General features: G+C 39.3%; 1 protein-coding gene across 1 annotated transcript in view; it reads right to left on the bottom strand.

Moving 5' to 3' along the window:
• Positions 1-481: 481 nt before the first annotated feature.
• Positions 482-21755, bottom strand: part of LOC133336927 (uncharacterized) — a 33426-nt gene continuing 12152 nt past the window's right edge. The window contains exons 3-9 of the mRNA XM_061545195.1: positions 6889-7068; positions 6651-6820; positions 5908-6587; positions 5278-5717; positions 4847-5174; positions 4669-4770; positions 482-926 (exon numbers count right to left, since the gene is read on the bottom strand). Of these exons, the coding sequence (XP_061401179.1) occupies positions 484-926; positions 4669-4770; positions 4847-5174; positions 5278-5717; positions 5908-6587; positions 6651-6820; positions 6889-7068 (2343 nt within the window). The 3' untranslated portion in view covers positions 482-483. The remainder of the gene's footprint in view (positions 927-4668; positions 4771-4846; positions 5175-5277; positions 5718-5907; positions 6588-6650; positions 6821-6888; positions 7069-21755) is intronic.

Raw genomic sequence — 21755 nt, 5'->3', positions numbered from 1 at the left:
TTTCCTAGAAAAAACATTTGTAGAGAAATTTGTAAATTGTGGAGGCAAAAATTACAAAAAAGATAAGGTTGTATACAAAATAAAGCAACTTAATAAATTGTTTATATCAAAATGTGTTTGGTTTTATTTTTTTTTCATTTTTTTTTTATTTTCCATTTATTCTTTTATATTTGAAACATGTTCAAGTCCTCATATAATCTTACGGTTTTGTTTGTTTTTTTTTAAGATTCTTTTCAACTTTGATTTTGGTCCGAAAAAATTAGCAACAAAAAACAATCGCTTATTATCCTAATAGGCTATTAAAAATTACAAACAAAAAACAATAATAGAAATAATTTAATAATAATTATAATTATAAAAAAAACTTGTAACAAAGAGACTTGTTTCTGAATCCTCCCCATCAATGTTGTTGGCTTGCTGCTGTTGTTTCATTTTCATGGTTCAAAATTATTTTCTTACTCTTTATTTTGTTTCTTTACTCTTCTATTCATGTCTCACACCACAAATGGACAGAAAAGTACTGAAATTATTTAAACTGCATGCTGGTATAACCGTAAAAGCTATATTGGCCGTTTTACAATATTTATCACGAAAATCATTAAGGGTTGTCAATAGTAAATCAATAGATGGCGTTGCCGTTACTTGATAGAACACTTTTAGGTGTATAGCTGGTACGGCAATGGTTGGTGGACTATTACCGGCGGCAGCATTTATCGGTGAGCCATTATTCAAAGATGTGGAATTGGCGTTGGCAACATTTAAATTTTCATTGCTCTTCGCCAAGGGATAGTCTTTCAGCAGACGATTAACAACGTACGTAACAATATCTTCAATATTTTCAGCGGTTAAATTTTGTGCCAAACGACAATGGCTAGTGAGGACATCATCGGATAATTGGGTTAGTTGGGTGGTCGAGGAGGCCATACCTAAAATGGGAAACAAAAAGAAAAAATGTTTAAATAAGTAAAAAGAAGTTTTTATGTCTTTCGGGGGAGAAAATTCCCACCAAAAACAAAGGGATCTGATGAAGATCAGTGGCGATATCCGAAACTATAGTCATCCCTGCCTTACCATCTGGTGGACAGTGTCATACTTTCCCCACTAATAAATAGTTGCTTTTATAAAAAAACAACAAACTGGCATTACCCCTGACTACTTTGCAATAACAAAACAAAAATGGTATCCAAATAACCCGCCACCACTACTAAAAATAATTTCAGGACAAATAATTACCAGGGTAAAATTTCAATTGATGCCCTTTTAAGAAAATTTATGAGAATACATTTTGAGAGATTCTCAAATAAAATGAACAGGACAATTGAAAAGACCACAGTCTGGCACATAGATGAATGACGCTGCTGGTGTAAAATCTAACCCCTAACCTTTAAATTCGATCGATGTCGTATCATTAGCTCAGGCATTACAGCATTTTGAATTCGTATTCGTTTTAAATAATTGATAAACAATTCCCGAATTTACTTCCTTCCATAGCAGACTCGAGACAGAACATTTGTTCTATAGGCCGGACTTAAAAAAGATTTCCAGGCGCGTCGATCATATGCGCAGTTTTTCCAATTTGAAAGGTCATGCTTTGATATATCGTCCTCTATTTGATCTTTTTATCGAATTCGTGATCTTTCCCTATTGCGTGAAACATCAGTAGGCTCGCTTTTATATGACTTTTTGAGCATCCTCATCCAATCGCACAACATGGCCTAGCCACCGTAGTCGCTGCAGCTCGATACGACTGACTATGTCGATGTCCGTGTATAGATGGAAAAGCTCTTGGTTCATTCGACGCCGATATTCACCGTCGACGCAGATCGGCCAGTAAATTTTTCTATCAAACACTCCAAGAGCTGGCTTCTGATCCATACACCAGCACAGGTAGTATCAGTGACTTGTAGGGTGTGAGTTTGGTCTGGCGAGAGGTGGCCTTGCTTCTAACCTGCGTACTTATACCATAGTAGCAACTTTTGCCTGTTACCGCTCGCAATGTTCGATCCATTATGTCGATGTCATCGGCGTAGACGAGTAACATGTGTTGTTTGGTGTACAGAGTGCCATTTCTGTTCACCTTTGCCTCTCGTATGACCTTTTCCAGTAGAATGTTAAAAAGTTCACACGAGAGGCTGTCACCTTGTCTGAATCCTCGTTCGATATTGAAGGGCTCCGAGAGGTTCTTTCTGACGTTAACTGACTGCTGATCTTGTGCCACTTAAAGTTATCCTGACTAGCCGCCTTAATTTTGCAGGAATGTCGAACGCAGGAATGGCTTTAAACACCTCTGAATGCTGTCGAATGCGGTTTTATATATTTTTCGTGGGTCTTTTCCAGGATTTGGCGCCGGGTGAAAATCTGGTCTATTGTGGATTTGCCAGGTCCAAATAATTGACCATTGGCTTCAGTTGTTCACACAGTACGCTGGATAGCACTTTATATGCGATGGGAAGGAGATTTAATTCTCTCTAGTTGGCACACATTGTCTTGTCTCCTTTTTTGTGCTCGGGACACAGGATGCTGAGGTTCCAAATGTTGGGAATGCATTTCTCTAGCCCATTTGAACTAATCAGCTGGTTCATGCTCAGGGACCACCGTCTTGAATAGTTCGGTTGGTAACCCCTCGGCACTTGCTGCCTTATTATTCTTTAGCCGATAGATTGCTATTCTGAACTCATCTTTGCTAGATGGTATAGACTTATTGGTTCTGGGGTATCTTCTTCACCGTTACTATTTGATATCATAACCTTTGAAAAATTATCCTTCCAGATCCTCAACACGCTATCTGTATCTGTCACCAGGTTTCCATCTTCATCTGTACAAAAAGATGTATTTGCACCAAAGCCTTCGGTTATGTGTTTTACTCGTTGCTAAAATTTTCGGACTTTGTTCTGACTCGGTACATCACGATTTAGTCTTGCTCATGTTTTTTTGTTCTTTTTTCTGAAAATACGTTTCGTCTCTCATACCGAACGAGGGATGGGACATTTTGCACACGTGGTAATTTCAAATAGTGAAAGATGTTTTGATCCACCCAGAACAAGGAATGTCAAACTACAGCCTCTTTGAATGGAAAATCAGACCATGAAAATACCTCTATGGGTATGGAGTCGTGACGTGTATATGTCAAAACATATACCCTTCAGGAAATGCGAAAAATCCAGCTAAAATATGTAACAAACAATTTTGCCTGTTTTTGTGGGAGTGGCCGGCGGCTCCCAACTTCCAACTTTAAGCCGAACAGACAGACTCCAATTTATCTGAAACGGATATGGTCCAAAGAAACATGGGGTCTAAAACCAATATTATTTCTATGAGGCATATTTTTGGCGCATAAAAGTGCCCATGTCCTACTTTTCCAAGGCAATATATCGTGTCCCAAGCCTTAATAAGATAATCAGCAGTTTCCTTCATTTCACAGTTGATTACTCCCTCTGACCCCTTAATACAGGATAATCGCATAAATTTGTTGCCGTTCGTGATTCAGACGAGTAGCGACTCGGGGTCAAAAATTATGTTTATATAATTCGAATCTACACTAATTATAGAATGTGCCTACAATATTTCAAATGAAAATCTCAAGAACTCTTGAAGATATAGCCGATTTATTGTGTCAGCATCAAGTGACGGCTAAAGGGTTTCTCAAACTTTAAACGCGTTTTTCTCTAAACATTTTTTTGCGAATGGCGGTCACGATAACTCAAAAACTAATAACCCAATCGATTTCAAATTTGTACACGTTTCTCTGTGAGTGTATAGCTATCGTATGAACTAGGATAAAGCCAATCGGTGAAGATCTTCCTTATTTTTTAACTTGGTTTTTGGTAAAAAATCGGCGATTTTCCAAAAATATTTTTTCAAAGGTCCACCATTTTGTTAATTTTAGAGCGAAGTCAATAATCCTAGTTCATACGAGAGCCAGACATGTACTCTTTCTAACACCGTTTTCGGATTCCGATGTTCCAGTGAGGAGTTATCGTGCCCGCCATCAAAAATAAGGACTTTTCTTTAATTACAGAAAACAACAACAAAATTTTGTTGTAAATTATTTTTCTTCTATTTTAAATCTTCAAATATATATGTGCAAAGTAAAAAGACTCACACTGATTCTTCAACCGTAGACACTACCGAAACTGCCTTTGGAGCACACGCTGAAGGTTTCTGCGAATAACTTGCCAATTGATCCGATCTTCGTCTTTCCAATGACGGCCGATTGCAAGGATTCTAGCAAAGATCTAAACCCGAGGCTCGAATGCAGACCTGACTACAAATTTACACTGATAAGCACGAGGCCACTTAAAACCCCAGCATTAGGTAGTCAACCATTAGGGTTATTAGACCAGTAGATCATTGGCTCTCGATCATTTACTTCTCGAGACCCTCCCTGAATGAATATGAGCGAATATTATTAATATTATTATTAATATTCCTGACGAACAAAATGGAGAGCCACGTTCTTTCAAAAGAATTTTCGTGGTTGTCATTTCTAGATTTTCTTCTGTGACTAAATTGAAATCAAAACATAATTTTTTCTGAACCATAATATTCCCCTGAGCATATTCTAATCCCTAAAGGATATTTTACTGATATTCTTTTATTTGTAGCCACGGTGGTAATTCCCCATTTCTTAATACTGCTTCATTTTCGTAATCCTCTATTTTTACTTACCTGTTGATACATAACAAACAATAGCAGCACAATTATTTTCATAATTCCAACGTCTTCTTATTGATATCGTGTAATCACTAATTGAGCAACCAGTCTCTTCATCTGCAAAACAGAAAATGAATGAAATAGACTCCATGAACATTATTAATCCCAATGAAAGTAATCTATTACTACTTACATTCAAAACGATCATTGTGTGTATGTGCCCACACTTGCCATTCCACCAATGCCTCACGTGGCAATGCTGGCACCACAATATAATCCATTATGGCATTTGTGGTACGGCGTTCCCATTGGCGTCGGGCCTCGGCAATAAAGGCTGGATGTGTTACAAAGCATATGCCATGGACGACATCACGTAGCTGGCCCTGGGCATTCATTGCCTTGGCAATACGTGAGATATGGCGTAGAGCTAACTTACATTGAGGGCGTATGCCACCTTCAATGATTGTCATACTGCCAGGTACTAAAGCAATTTGACCAGATATATAGGTTATCTCACCAATCTGTAAACAGAAAAAAACAAAAACAAAACCAAATGAAAGAAAGAACACAGAAATGGGGGGAGTAAGTAAAACCAATAGAACAATATTCCATTGACACTGTTACCTTGGTGGATTGACTGTATGGTCCAATGTTGGCTGGCGCCCAATGTGATATACTTTGTACATGCATTGTATTCCGTTTACAGAGCGAGGACTCATTTGAACTACTGCTACAACTGCTGTTCATAACATCAGCGGACTCCGCCGTCTCGGATTCTTGTATGGAAATGGTGGCACGACGACGTTGTGGCGATTTAAAAGCTATGGCCTCAATTATAACATGACACTCTTCTGGCAATGGACATTCGACACAGACGCGAGTTGGTGGATTTTGGAAATTTACAGCCTGGCCGTAAATACGATTCAAGATTTTATATTCACTAATGGAACGCACATAGAGAGTTATATAACAATAATTAGTCATTTCATAATTGTGTTCGATAGCCAAGGAACGTAGGGAGTCGATGGCAGTTTGCATGCCTTCTTCTAGGGTGGGAGCACAGCCTGGAAGAAAAAGAGAAACAAAGGTAAATTAAAAGGCAAACTAGGTTATTAAAAAAAGAATTGCAAATGTAAAAAAAGAATTCCCTTTGGGTAGGTACTCCTTCAAACGTCTCTCAAGAAATAGGTTTCCCTACAGGTGATACTTCACTTGTAGGATAAATTATTAATAAGATTCCACATATCAACCTACCCTGTATACCAGCAACCCACATCCAGCCTTTATTATTTATCGATACCATTGGTCGATTATTCAATGGACGGAATTCTCTTTCATATTTCAATGGACTCGGTGGCTGTGTTCCCAACAATCCACCACCACCGCCAGCCAATGATGACATCCCGCTACCAGCATTACCACCCGCCAAACCGCCTGTAGTCGTTAGCGCCATTGACGATATGGCCAATGACAAACTACCACAAACTGCTGCTGTGCTACTGCCCAACGGACGTGGCGGACCAAAACTACCGGCCTGCAATGAGGCAGCACACAGAGCAGCCGACGAGGAGAGCAACGAAGATGGTGTCTGTTCATCAACGCTTGCGCTCTTCGTCACAATCGGTATGGGTGATGATGAGGTGGCCAAATGTCGACCAAATGAATTGCTGCGCGATATCAATTCATTCTGGCTGAGAGATTCACGCATGCGTGTCTCCTTTTCGATTAATTCCAATTCAGTTTCACTGAGATCTGGATCACTGAGGTCACTGTATGTCGATTCATTGAGGTCACTTATATAGTCCAGAGATTTTTTCACAAATACATCACAGCTCTGTTGCGGTTCTTTGGGTTGTAGCGATAATTTGGTGAAATTTATATAGCCCACAGGGCAGATCGGATCGGCTGAGCTAATAACAGTTTGAACATCTTCTCTACAAAAGCAAAACAGTAATATTGTTAAAATAATAAAAATTAAATGTAACCTCACAACTTACACCACAATACGTTGCTTGAATAGCGGACAGTCTAGGGTGAATGTTTCATATTCACCACCCTCACCGCACACATTCAAACCGTATTTATCACGCATTTTTAATAAATGTGGTTGTATCTCTCTGAGAGATTTCCCTAAATGACGATCAGGAACTAAACCTAATGTTGCTACCTATATGGTGGTAAAGGAAAGAAAAGTGGAATAGATTCGGATTTTTAGAAATTGTGCGGTATACCCACCTTTATTAATATGGCATGTACTTGACAATCAATCATTTCCTGTAGCAGTTCAGTCTGATCTCTCCTCCATAGATAGGCTAGTGATACCAAATTTAAGCGACTGCAAACATTTTCCACACGAACCCGCTGATAATCGGAGAGTATGGCACCAACGGCAACAGCTTCGGCTTGTACTTCTTCCTGCAAAGGAGAACAGAAAATTATTAGTAACTTTTAGAAGAATTAGCTTTGGTTAAAATGTTAGCCGAAAACCCAATTGAGAAGATTTTGAACACAATTAAAGGTCCTCCTAGATATAGAAGATATTGTAGGAGGTCTCCTAGGGCAATAAATTCTTCTAGGAGGTTTCTAGAAAGCTTTCTACATATAAAATATATTATGAGGTCTTCGATGGGCTTCTGGAGGTTCCCTATAAATTTCTTGTGGCCTTCAGTTGACAGTTCAGATAGATCTTTATAGCAGGAAGGCCTCAAAGCCTCCACTCCACTCCTAAATTTTGTTCTGTGGGGTTTTTTTCATCACCCGATGAATAGTTAGCTAATATGTGCCGCTAGTTCACCCATAAGAACTGGTTAGTTGCCCACTCTCGGAAAACCCAACTACTATGAAAAAGCTAAGAAAAAGAAAACCAAACCTGCAAACGTATAAAGGACCACGATCTGCGAATCTGCACTTGGAATATGCGCACGTTGTACAGAACAGGCGCAGTGTTGGCTTTGGCGGATGTACTGAAGAAGTACAAAGCCGATATTATTGCCTTATCGGAAATGCTGTGGAAAGTGACTGGCGTAAGTAAATCAAATGATTACGCCCTGTATTATAGCTGTCATGAAACGAGACATGAATTTGGCTGCGGATTTATGGTTAACAGGAGAATAAAAGACCTCGTCTCCAGATTCACTACAGTAGATAAGCGAATTGCTATAATCCCTATAAAAGTGAAGTTCTTCTACATCAGTCTCACTTGCAGACCAAAGACACATATTACGAGCGCCTAGAAACAGCATATGACCGCTGCCCTGGCCATGATATTAAAATCTCTGCTAGGAGATTTTAATGCAAAAATCGGAAGGGAAAATATTTTTGGTCCAACCGTCGGAAAATTCAGCCTCCATGAAGAAACATTCGACAACGACATGAGGTTCACTGACTTCGCGGCAGCAAAAAACATGGTAGTTAGCAGCACCAGATTCAAGCATTTCGATATACACAAGGCCACTTGGATTTCTCCCGATCGAACAACGAGAAATCAAATCGATCATGTTATGATAGATGGAAGGTATTCTTCCAGTGTTTTAGACGTTCGATTTATCCAAGCAAAGAATATCAACTCGGACCATTACCTTGTAGCAGCCAAGGTTCACACTCGTCTTAATGTAGCAGCAAAGTTGCGATCTAATGTAACACGGAAACTCGATGTCGAAAATCTGCAAACACAACAGATAGCAGAAGCCTACCCACTCAACTTACCCAACTGCTTGACGAAAGCACCCCTTGTCTCGATAATAATATAGAAGCACAATGGCAGAGAATTTCTCACTCCCTACAAACTGCAGCAAAAGCAACACTTGGGTACCAAAGACCACCATCAAGAAATCCGTGCCACGATCAGGAGTGTCGTAATACTACTGATATGAAAAACGCAGCGTATAGGACAAACCTGCAGACAGTAGCAACACGTAATGCGATGGAGAAATATCGGGAGGAAAGGAGAGAGAAGAAACGTATTTTGAGAAAAAAGAAGAAAGAGCAAGAAAAACGTGAGCGTGGCAAATCGATATGTACAGGAGTTAGAATGAAGTCCGAAAATTCTACCAATGGGTAAAACACCAAACCGAAAGCTTTGGTGCAGGCACATCCTCCTGTAGAGGTAAAGAAGGAAACCTGGTGACAGATACAGACAGCGTGCTGAGAATCTGGAAGGAGCATTTTGAAAAGCTTCTGGTATCAAATAGTGGCGGTAAAGAAGATACCTCAGAACCAATAAGAATTGATGGTATAGAGTGTATACCATCTAGATGAGTTCAAAATAGCAATCAATCGGCTGAAGAATAGTAAAGCAGCAGTAGCAGATAGGTTACCAGCCGAACTATTCAAGACTGATGGTGAGATGCTGGTCAGGAGCATACACCAGCTGATTAGTACAATTTGGATAGAGGAATGCATGTCCAATGATTTTAACCTCAGCATCCTGTGTCCCGTGCACAAAAAAAGAGACAAGACGATATGTGCCAACTATAGAGGAATAAGTTTCCTTCCCCTCGCATATAAAGTGTCAATGACATTATTGGACCATACCAATGTGGCTTCAGACCTGGCAAATCCACCATTGACCACATTCGCTCCGCGCCAAATCCTGGAAAAAAACCCACGAAAAACACAACGACACATTCCACCTATTCGTCGACTATAATATTGCATTCGACAGCCCTATCCGTTCAGAGGTGTGTAAAGTCATGTCTGCGTTTGGCACTCCTGCAAAATTAATTCGGCTATGCAGGATAACTTTAAGTGGCACAAATCAGCAGTTAAAGTCGGAAAGGGCCTCTCGGAGCCCTTTAATACCGAACGAGGATTCATACAAGGAGATAGTTTGTCGTGTGACCTTTTTAACATCTGCTGGAAAAGGTCATACGAGAGGCAAAAGTGAACAGAAATGGCACTCTGTACACCAAACAACACATGTTACTCACCTACGCCGATGACATCGACATAATGGGTCGAACATTGAGAGCGGTAACAGCCACCTTTGAACAAATTGAGGAGTCTGCCAAAGTGGGTCTGGCATTAAGACCAAGCTGATGGTATCAACGCACAAGACGTCCAGTAGACTCGGACCAACTGTGAAACTAGAGAACTACAACTTCGAGGTAGTCAACGATTTTATATACCCTGGTACTGCCATAAATAAAACTAATGGCATCAGTTTAGAAATTTGGAGAAGTAAGCAACTCATAAGCAAGCTTTCTACAAGACGCTGACACTACCCGTGCTGTTATACGGATCTGAAGCATGGGTACTTACGCAAGCAGATGAAGCAGCTCTTGGAGTGTTTGAGAGAAAAATTCTCCGAAAGATCTATTGGCCGATCTGCATTGACGGTGAATAACGCCGTCGAATGAACCATGAGTTGTACCAGCTATTCTAGGAAATCGACATTTTTAGACGTATTGGCCTGCAGCGACTACGTTGGCTAGATCATGTTGTGAGAATGAATGACGATGCCCCATCCCAGAAGGCATATAAAGACAAACCAGCTGATGGTTCACGCAGAAGGGGAAGGCCAAGAATACGATGGAAAGATCAAGTGGAGGACAACATTGCCGAAAATTGTCTTTCCAATTGGAAAGACCAATTGCGCAAAAGACCGACGCGCCTGGAAATATTTTTCTAAGCTCGGCTTATGGAACGAAAGTTCTGTCACAAGCCAGCTAAGTAAGTAAGCAACAGAGGAGAATACTTAAAAAATGTTTTTTTTAATTAATTTAATTTTTTTTTTTAAATCCACGCTTAAAAAATATATTTAAATCCACGCCTCATATTTTTTCCAGGAGAAATTCAGAGGTCGAACTTCATATTTTGCTTTCAATATAATTTTATTTTTTATATATGAAAAAATATTTTTTTTTGCGTATCACAGTTTCGCTTGAGTAACAACAGTGATAATATCTGTGTCGTCTTTTCTTCTGTGGCGCTGTTGTTATACCCTTCACCACACTGTGGTACAGGGTATTATGTCTTTGTGCATATGTTTGTAACAGGCAAAAATAATCGAGATAGACCCATGGTTCCTTTTGAGAATATGCATAGAATCACTTTCTAAGTCGATTTATGCATGTCCGTCCGTCCGTCTGTCTGTCCATGTTAAATTGTAAACAAAGTACAGGTCGCATTTATGATCCGAATTGAATGAAATTTGGCATAGGGCACTTATTCGGCCCAAGGACGAACCCTATTGAAATTGGGAAAAATCGGTTCAGATTTAGATATAGCTCCCATATATATATTTAACCGATTTAATGTAAACGGTCCCTATATATCTTTCGATTTGCACGAAATTTGGTACAGGCTAATCATTTAGGCCTAAAATGATGAGTTTCGTGAAAATCGGTCCAGATTTAGATATAGCTCCCATATATAGTTTCGTCCGATTTCATGTAAATGGTGCCCCAAAATCCCTATATATATTTTGATTTGCACGAAATTTGGCACAACGTACTGAATTAAGCCTAGAGTGATGTCTGCCAAGTTTCGAGAAAATCGGTCCAGATTTAGATATAGCTCCCATATATAGTTTCGTCCGATTTCATGTAAATGGTGCCCCAAAGTCCCTATATATCTTTCGATTTGCACGAAATTTGGCATAACGTACTGAATTGAGTCTAGAATGATGTCTGCCATGTTTCGTGAAAATCGGTACAGATTTAGATATAGGTCCCATAAATAGTTCCTTCGATTTCATGTAAATGGTGCACCACATATATCTTGCGATTTGCACGAAATTTGGCATAACGTACTGAATTGAGTCTAGAATGATGCCTGCCAAGTGTCGTGAAAATAGGTCAAGATTTACATATAGCTCCGATATATAGTTTCGTCCGATTTCATGTAAATGGTGCACCAAAGCCCCTATATATCCTTCGATTTGCACGAAATTTGGCATAACGTACTTAATTGAGTCTAGAATGATGTCTGCTAAGTTTCATGAATATCGGTCCTGATTTAGATATAGCTCCCACATATTTTTTCGTCCGATTTCATGTAAATGGTGCACCAAAGTCCCTATATATCTTTTGATTTGCACAAAATTTGGCATAACGTACTGAATTGAACCTAGGGTGATGTCTGCGTTGTTTCGTGAAAATCTGTCCATATTTAGATATAGCTCCCTTTTATTATAGTTTGATTTTAAGTAATTGACGCACCAAGGAACCAATAGGAACAAAACGTTCTGAAATTAGTATAACCTAACCTGTGACAAGTTTGTTTGAAATCGCTTAATATTTGGATAGAGCTTTCATATATATATTTTCGCCCGATTTCAAGTATATTGGGCATTAAACTCCTCATGATAGTCAGTTTGACATCAAGTTTTGCACAACGTACAAAATTGAGATTAGCATTATGTAGTTGCGTTTTCTAGAATTACAGACATAGCCCATCGGTTGACCTATTTATATTTGTTTGAAGTCGATGTACATACTTTATGGATAGATATACGTAGATTCACATTACGATAAATATCGCATATTTTATTTCATCCAATTTCATGCTAATAGTCCTGTTTAATATACCCATAGTGGTGAAGGGTATCATGTAGTCGGCCCCGTCCGACTTTACTGCTTTCCTTACTGGTTTTTTAGTTGTTTTTATTTTCAATTTAATTGGTCAAATATTTATTTAAGCATTTAATAATATTTACTATGAAATTCATCATCATATTGGCGTGCTTTTCTTTCTGGTTTGGTTGGCATGTGGGGACGGACTATTTACGAGACGACGACGGTTAGCGAACGAGCGAGCGACTATGAAGACGGACGACGGCATGATTTATTTGCAATCAAATGTTAATTAAACTAAAGTCTCCCTCCTTTTTCTTTGTGAACAATAAAATGGGGCCGGAGGGATTACTTTATTTGTTATCTTTTGGGCCAATAAATAATATTTTTCAAAGAATTTTTTTATAAATAATAATAAAAAACAATTTGGTTAAATAATGTTAATAATGAATGTGGTTTGGGTGTTAAAGAGAAAAGTCAGCACTATTTGCCATGGGCTTTTTTCGGCGTATGGCGGCATGACTTTTTAACCTTATCGCAGATTTGGGGGTTTAACAAAAATTATGTTTGTTTTCAGAAATTGGCCAAATTATTAATATTATTGTTATTATCCATAAGACCCCATCCCTTTCCCTTTTCACTTAATTTGTGTTAACATGATTTTGCAATATAAGTCACTATTGCTTTCAACGTTTTGTTGCTGTTGTTTCCACACAAATGGAAAAAAAATTGTAAATGTGAAAATTATGTACTAAAAATATATTATTATAATTCTTCCTCTTATCACATATATGTGTGAAAAAAAAATAAACAAACAACAACAGCAGATAATAAATATGCACTTGCCCATCGATGGCAGATGACAAACATCGACAAGTCAATAAAATACGATTATACCCGGAACAAATAATATTGGATTAACACTAGGGGTAATAATAAAAATAAGACACACTTGAAATTCATCATTCCTGTGACCAAAATATAAATCTTTTCCACTGTAATAAATTTCACCATCCCGATTGTTAAGTATGTTCTTCATTGATGGGGGTCTAGAAAAAAAGAAGGTATCTCTTTTCACGTTTATTCTGATCCCTGTTTAATGGGATTCAATGTAAAATAATTTCCTAATATGGAAAATTTATTTGAATTTCTATCGGAAAATTCCTCTAGAATCTCCAACGCCACAATGCTTTGAAAATGGGTCAAAGTGAAATAAATATTTATTTTATTTAATAGCATAAGAGAACATTGACTACACACAGACATTGTTTGTTCATTTATGTTTGTAATTTTCCACAAAAAGTAAAAGTTTGCGGAGCTGCGGAGGATTATCAACATTGACAAAAGAAGTAATTAAACTTTATTGTTTTTGGCAAATGTCAACATTGTTTAAGGGATTAAAAAAATTCATTTCAAAAACGCTTACAATGAAAATGCAAAAAAGAAGGCAATTAGAAACGGCTAAAAGTTCGAATGGGCAGAATTTTTTATGGGATCTTCAAAATTATAGTTCGTGAGTACATAAACCTATATTTAAAATACCTATAATGGGCCTAAACCGTTATATGGAGGCCTTTGACAACTTGAAATGATAAATATAGTGAAAATGTGTCTAGCACCTTTTAAATGCTTAAAAGAGGTCGGGAGATATACAAAATGCCTTTATTGAACTATTTCTACCAGGAAATTTATTATCCCCTTACAAAGAAATGGCAGATTAAGGCCACCACGATTGCAAAACGCGCCAAGGACCTCCAAAATAAGTAAATAGTGGCTGGATTTGTATATGGGGCCATGATGGAACATGTACCTACAATTTCAGAAAGAAAATACACTGAGAAATTCTAAATTTCTATTCTTAAAAATCCATGCCTCCGTTGGCCACTTGAAAAAATATTTTTAAAACTTAAAGAAATATTTTTGAAAAATCCACATCATTGCTGGTGTTGGAAATTTAATTTACTTTCTGGAACAACACTTTATTTTTAAGAACTCGACTGGGCAGTACTTCATCCAGAGCTTCCTGGGTAACTCTTTACCCTTCAGAGCTCGTCTGGGGGCCCATAACCTGTTGGAAATTTAAATTTTTTTGCTGCCATCGACTATGTCCCAACACTCCTGGTAGACAAACACTGCTCTCATCGTAAAACTCCAGGACTCATAGTTTGTTTCGTTCAACTTTTCAATGGTATATAATGACGAACTTATTTTTTTACATATCGCTGGATAATTTTAGAAATAAATTTCAACAGTTGGCTACTTGAAAATATATTTTTAAAAACTCCACGCCTCTTTTGGCTACTGAAAAAAATATTTTTAAAAAATTTACACCCCTGTTGGCTACATAAAATTACATTTACTTGATAGCTTAAAGTTTTGCACGGTGAATGAGGACATACCCACCAGGATAAGGAGAGACTGCCAAAGCTCACCGGACATCTCCATGGTGTCTCCGGGTCTGACGAATGACGTGGCTTGGCAACCCGTCATATCATTGGGGTCAGATCACCTCCCTATTATCATATCCATCAACAGACCATCGAACTTCATAACTTCTGAACGCCGTACTTTCCTTAATCATGGCAAAGCCAATTTGCAAGAGTTCAGAAATTTCACCAATCGTCGCTTCAGAGAACTGCCCAATCCTTCTGATGCTCGGGTAGCAGAAAGGAATTTCTGGGACACTGCTGCAGCCGCTCTTTATATACCTGCGGGTCGTATACCCGAACTAAGACCAAATTTTTCAGCAGAGAGGCAGTGGGATTGGCGAATGAGGTTCGTCGTACTAACCCTACTAAGCCCAGAGTCGGAGAACTGACGTTGGAGATGAACAGGTTAGTCGACAATCATAAGCGGAAAAAGTTGCTAGAACATCTGAAGTGTTGCAACATCAGTGCCGGAGTGAATAAATTGTGGGCAACGGTTAAGTCGCCCTCGAACCCTGGAAAGAAGAATGATCGGTCTCATTCATCGGCGTTGAGGTGACAGATCCGATGTTATTTCAACCGGCAGTTTATAAAGCACCCCGAGAGTGACCGGGCGAAGAGAAGAGTATAGCGTCGTATACGCTCTCCACAATTTACGTTGGAGGATGTTGCAAGTGCCATCAGAAACGCGAAATCATCCAAGGCGCTTGGTCCATATGGAATCTCCATGGTGATGTTGAAGCAGCTTGATGGGCCAGGAGTTGAATTCCTTACTAAAGTCCTCAACTTGTCGATAGCCACCCTAGCTATTGAAGCCATACAGGCCGATCTCACTTTTGTCGCCAGTAGCTAAGACACTTGAGGCTTTACTACTCCCTAACATTCGTGAATGGTACTCAGTTGCTGATCATCTACATGGGTTCCGGAAGCAGCATAGCACAACAACAGATTTGCACGCAATTTCCACACACATAGCGGAAGGACTCAACCAGAACAGGCCGTGTAACAGGACAGTCATAGTGGCGCTGGACCTATCAAAGCCATTTGATACTGTCAGTCACGCCAAGCTGTTCGAGGACGTCGAGAGAACAACCCTCCAGCCAAACGTTGAATCATGATCTATATGTGTGGATGCCAGTCGTACGTGGAATTCAGAGACAGGAAGTCGAAGGCCCGTAGAGTTAAACAGGGAGTTCCCCAAGGAGAGGTGATATCTCCGGAAATGTTAACCTCTACCTCTATGGAATTCCACGCCCACCGGACGGCATTAAATTGGTAACATATGCGGGTGATTGTACGATTATGGCGTCAGGACCTAAAATTGATGAAATTTGCGAGAGGCTGAACCACTATCTCGTGGATATCGCAGAATTTTTCCGGTCGAGGAATATGGAAATATCCGCCATTAAGTCAACGGCCAACCTGTTTACCACATGGACAGCGGAGATGCGGTTATCTTTGAATGTTCAGGTCGAGTGGTCCACATTTCCGACCACTAATTACCACAAGGTTCTAGTGGCCACATTCGATAGTCTCTACAAGTCGTCCGCGCATGCCACAGCTATTTGTGATAAAGTCAGGAGCAGAAACAAGGTTCTCAAGTCGCTTGCGCCGGCAGCACTTGGGGAGCTAACAAGGAAACCTTGTTAACGACTTATACAGCAATAGGACGGTCTGTGGTAAACTATGTTGCGCCAGTGTGGTCCGCTAACGTCAGTGCAACGCAGTGGAAAAGTCTTCAATCCTGCCAGAATGCCGCCCTGATGACTGCAACAGGGTGTCTCCTCATGACCCCAATAGACCACTTACATGAGGAGACGAAGATCCTTCCTGCGCGTCAACACAACAAGTTGTTGTCGAAAAAAAATCCAAACCGTTACCTAATGGTAGGCATGTCAATATATCTGGAGGTGTGGGCCTATTTCTTGAATCATATTCACACGGATGTAATATGTTATTATAGGTCTATGTAAGGCATGAAACGTGGATTTAAAAAAAAAAATATTTTTTCATGGGTCTATCTCAATGTCATTTTTAAAAATATATTTTATAGGTCTTAATCAAACGTGGATTTTTTCATATATTTTCCCTGATGTGCCTATGAAAACCTTTTCCTTTATACTAATTTTCTCAGAACAATAATTGAACCACATTTTAAAATTTTCGCCACATCAGGACTGGAACGAAAATCTTCATAGTGCATCAGCATGACATCAGCATGCAACATCTATTTGGGTGCTAAATCCGAACCACACATGGTATAATGTTATGAATAGGTACAGGGTATAATCTTACTCATGCACTTGTGAAAAAGGTCCCGACTAAGATATAAATCCATATTTATTTCTTGTTCCACATTAAATTTAGATTTCAAGCTCTTAGATCCAAATTTACATCTTCTTAATTACATTACATTGTTTCATTATCAACAACTTTCCTTAGATCATTAATTGACTTCGTCGCAATTAATATTCCAAGTATAACAACAATTTAAGGCCATTAAAGTTTGGTGTTCAAACTCCACTTGTGTTTAGTATTCATATTCAGTAGTATTCCCTCGGCGCTCGTAAAACGCCTACTTTAGTCGGTTTTCAGTTACTTGTTTGGACTTACAAGAATTTAGCACTTCATCGATGTGGCCTTAACATGGCGTCTAAGTCTAAGCAAACTGGCTGGTTGTCTGTCTAATGTGGCAAAGCGCTCTGCAAGAAGGCCATCGAAATTAGTCATTTGTAGTAACATTTTTTTTCTTTCGTTTAACTTTCAATGCCGTCCTGCTTTTGGCAAACAGCACTTAGACTATAAATTCTATTACAAATATGGCCAGAGGCAAGAGAAAGGATTTGTAGGTAGATTGTAAAAATCCTACAGTCACAGCCATATAAGTGAAATGGATGATTTAAAAAAAAAATATTTCAAGGGTCTATAAAAAGCGTGGATTTTTTAAAAAACATTTTGTTGATAGGTCTATATAAAGAGTGAAGTATGGCGTGGATTTTTTAAAAATATTTTTTCATAGATCCATGTATGGCGTGGATTTTTAAAACATATTTTTTTCAAAGGCCTATATCAATCATGGATTTTTTAAAAATATTTTTTCATAGGTCTATATAGGTTAGGTTAGGGATGTACGGTTGTTATTAACAACCGTCCACTCGGAGACTATGTCCATTGTGAAAGAAATAAAAAGACAAGAGGGAGTGGGAGAGCAAGGAGAAAAGATAGCGAGAGAAGAAGATCGAGAAAAGGTTATTTTTGCCATGTCAAATTTTCGACAAAACCTAGGATCTGGTTTGGGTCTATTTTAGAGAAGATGGCTAGATTATCAATTTCATATCTTCCAAACTGTTTATGTCTTCTGCTAATCAGCGAAGGACACTTACAGAGGATGTACTCAATTGTTTCCAGTTCTTCTTCGTCCTCACATAAACGACAGTAATCCTCTCCACTGGAGTCCCACTTCGAAGTGATAGATCTAATCTTGCAGTGACCTATTATGATCCCCACAACGATTTTGATCTCCCTCTTATTGTGTGCCAGCAGCGAAGACGTTATTTTGCGTAAGACTTCAGACCAGATAGATTTTGAGATTCTGCCAATGAAATAGCCAATGTGAGGTTTCACAGATCTCTCAATCGGAAGATTGGACGACTGTAAGCCCCCTCGAGCAAGCTCGTCGGCTATCTCATTCCCTTCAATGTCACTATGTCCTGGAACCCAACAGAAACTATCTGTCGTATATCATTCAGGACGGACCTGCTTTTGAGTTTATAGTACGCGACTTCACCGCTTTAAGGGACTGACTATCGACATATATAGTCACCGTCTGTAAAGAATGACAGACCTGACAGAGGTAAGGAGTCACTAGTCCAGGATTTCCTACAAGGAAACTCTACTTTGATGTCATTGAAGTCTCTGTGAGATGGAACATAGTCACTAATATGACTATTCCCCCTCAAGAGGTCACAACCTGGCGTTATGTTTAGGATGCTAGCATGGCCAGAGTTCAGCGATTTCAAGGCATCCGTTTCCCAGAGCCTCAGGACACACCTGGCCGCCAGGAATTTAATCAGAATAACCAGTAGATTCAGGATTGCATTCAAGGCTGCCTGTGGTGAACTTCTTAACGCTCCGGTTATCAGAACTGAAGTCGATCGCTGTACTAAACTTAATTTTGTCAGCAGCATCTTTTCGTTGACCCCCTGCCACCAAACAAGGCAACTATAAGTAAGAATGGGTAGGACGATCGTCACATACAACCAGTGTATTATCTCGGGTCTTAATCCCCAGCTCTTTCCTATGGAGTTCTCTTACCTATGGTGTTCCTCAACATTCCTATTTCACGTTAGTTTGGGTTAGAGTCACTTCTCCCAGTGATGGCTGTCTTAGTGGGGTTTACACCAAGACCTTTGGCGTATGCCCAGTTAGACAGGGTTGAAAGGGCGCCATCGAGGATGTCTGCAAATGTCATTAGAAACTTACCCCCAAACAGCAGGACTACATTATCAGCATAGGCTACAACCTTTATCCTGAGATGATTGAATTTCAGAAGTATCTCATTTATCACCTGAAGCCACAGAAGGGTAGATAGTACTCCTCCCCGTGGTGTGCCTCTGTTGACAAATTTTCTCACGGAACTCTCTCCTAAAGATGTGTTGATAATTCTGCTCTCCAGTATTCTATCAATCCATTCCGTATGGATTGAGGGGATACCTGTGCTTACGACAGCAGAATGGATGGCATCCAGCTTCACATTGTTGAAAGCTTCTTCAATGTCGAAGAATGCTGCCAAACTGTAGCCAGAGGACTCTATATTCGTCTCGATGCATCCAACCACCTCATATAAGGCTGTATCCACTGATCTGCTTTTGATGTATGCATGCTGTGAGTTGCTAAGTTTACTTTTATCAATAGTGTTTCTAATTTCCGAGTCTAGTAACCCTTCTAAAGTCTTGAGTAGGTCTATATAAGGACTGGATTTTTTAAATATTTTTATAAGTCTATATAAGGCGTGGATTTTTCAAATGTTTTTTCATAGGTCTATAATAGGCGTGGATTTTTTTTAAATATTTTTCAAGGGTCTATATAAAGCGTGAATTTTTAAGAAATATTTTTCAAGGGTCTATATAAAATGTGGATTTTTTAAAAAATATTTTTTCATGTCTATGTAAGGTCAGCTTTCCTCTAGCCTTTATTAATATTCCAATTATCCCAAGCTGACTGTATGTCTATATTATTAACACATTTCGCGGTTGTAGCCACATGAGATTTGACAATTAGATAATTTTCATTTTGTGTATTTGGCAAATATTTGACCATTTTTACGCCATTGGTGGTGGCTAAGAAGGGTAGACGATGAAAAACGTTCAATTACTGGTAAAATATTATTTTTGGCAGAAGCCGAAAAAAATAACACAATTAAGACAGGAGATCCGGCAGTAAAAACAATGGCAATAAAACAGGGTTAAAGTTCAAGGTAAGATATAATTAACATGATAATTGTGATAATTAAGGTGTAATGAGTGTGGAAAAATTCCATTACGATTAGGTAGAGGGTTAAATAGTGAGGTTATATTATCGTTTTTTGTATTATAACGAAGAGGTTTCACTAGCAATCGGCAGCGATTTCCTAGATTTCAGTTTAATGAAGCGCCTAGAAATGGCGCAGTACAGAACAGGCGCAGTGTTCGCTTTGGCGGATGTACTCAAGAAGTACAAAGCCGATATTATTGCCTTACAGGAAATGCGATGGAAAGGGACTGGGGTAAGTAAATCAGATGATTACGCCTTGTATTATAGCTGTCATGAAACGAGACATGAATTTGGCTGCGGATTTATGGTTAACAGGCACTATGACAGAGAATTGCCCACTCCCTACAAACTGCAGCAAAGGTAACACTTGGGTACCAAAGACCACCATCAAGAAATCCGTGGTACGATCTGGAGTGTCGTAATGCTACTGATATGAAAAACGCGTATAGCGTATAGGGCAACCCTGCGGACAGTAGCAACGCGTAATGCGATGGAGAACTATCGGGAGAAAAGGAGAGAGGATAAACGTATTTTCAGAAAAAAGAAAGAGCAAGAAAGACGTGAGCGTGAGCAAATCGAGATGTACAGGATTTAGAATGAAGTCCGAAAATTTTACCAACGGGTAAAACACCAAACCGAAGGCTTTGGTGCAGGTACATCCTCCTGTAGAGATAAAGAAGGAAACCTGGTGACAGATACAGACAGCTTGCTGAGGATCTGGAAGGAGCATTTTGAAAAACTTCTGGTATCAAATAGTAGCATTGAAGTGGTTACAAGCCGAACTATTCGAGACTGGTATTCAGATGCTGGCAAGGAGCATTCACCTGCTGATTAGTACAATTTGGCTAGAAGAATGCATGCATCCTGGAAAAAACCCACGAAAAACACATACACACATTCCACCTAATCGTCGACTATAAAGCCGCATTCGACAGTCCTATCCGTTCAGAAGCCATGTCTGCGTTTGTCATTCCTGCAAAATTAATTCGGCTATGCAGGATAACTTTAACAGGCACAAGATCAGAAGTTAAAGTCGGAAAGGGCCTCTCGGAACACTTTAATACCGAACGAGGATTCAGACAAGGTGGAAAAGGTCATACGAGAGGCAAGAGTGAACAGAAATTGCAATCTGTACACCAAACAACACATGTTACTCCGATGACAACGACATAATGTGTCGAACATTGAAAGCGGTAACAGCCACCTTTGAACAAATTCAGAAGGAGTCTGGCAAAGTGGGTCTAGCAGTAAACGGCGAGAAGACCATGCTGATGGTATCAACGCGCAAGACGTCCAGTAGACTCGGACCAACTGTGGAACTTGAGAACTACAGCTTCGAGGTAGTCAAAGATTTTATATACCTTGGTACCGCCATAAACAAAACGAATGACATCAGTTTTGAAATTCGGAGAAGGATTGTGATGGCCAACAGATGTTACTATGGTCTGAGCAAACAACTTAAAAGCAATGCCACCTCTGCCAGATCAAACTAACACTCTACAAGACGCTGATACTACCCGTGCTGTTATATGGATCTGAAGCATGGGTACTTACGCAAGCAGATGAGGCAGCTCTTGGAGTGTTTTAGAGAAAAATTCTCCGAAAGATCTATGGGCCGATCCTCGTTGAC

Source organism: Musca vetustissima, unplaced genomic scaffold (genome assembly GCF_032173495.1).
Source record: "Musca vetustissima isolate MV318-11 ecotype Yass unplaced genomic scaffold, APGP_CSIRO_Mvet_v1 utg62662, whole genome shotgun sequence".
Classification (NCBI taxonomy): domain Eukaryota; kingdom Metazoa; phylum Arthropoda; class Insecta; order Diptera; family Muscidae; genus Musca; species Musca vetustissima.
Note: the sequence above shows the minus strand (reverse complement) of the source record. Positions and strands in the feature narration are given on the sequence as shown.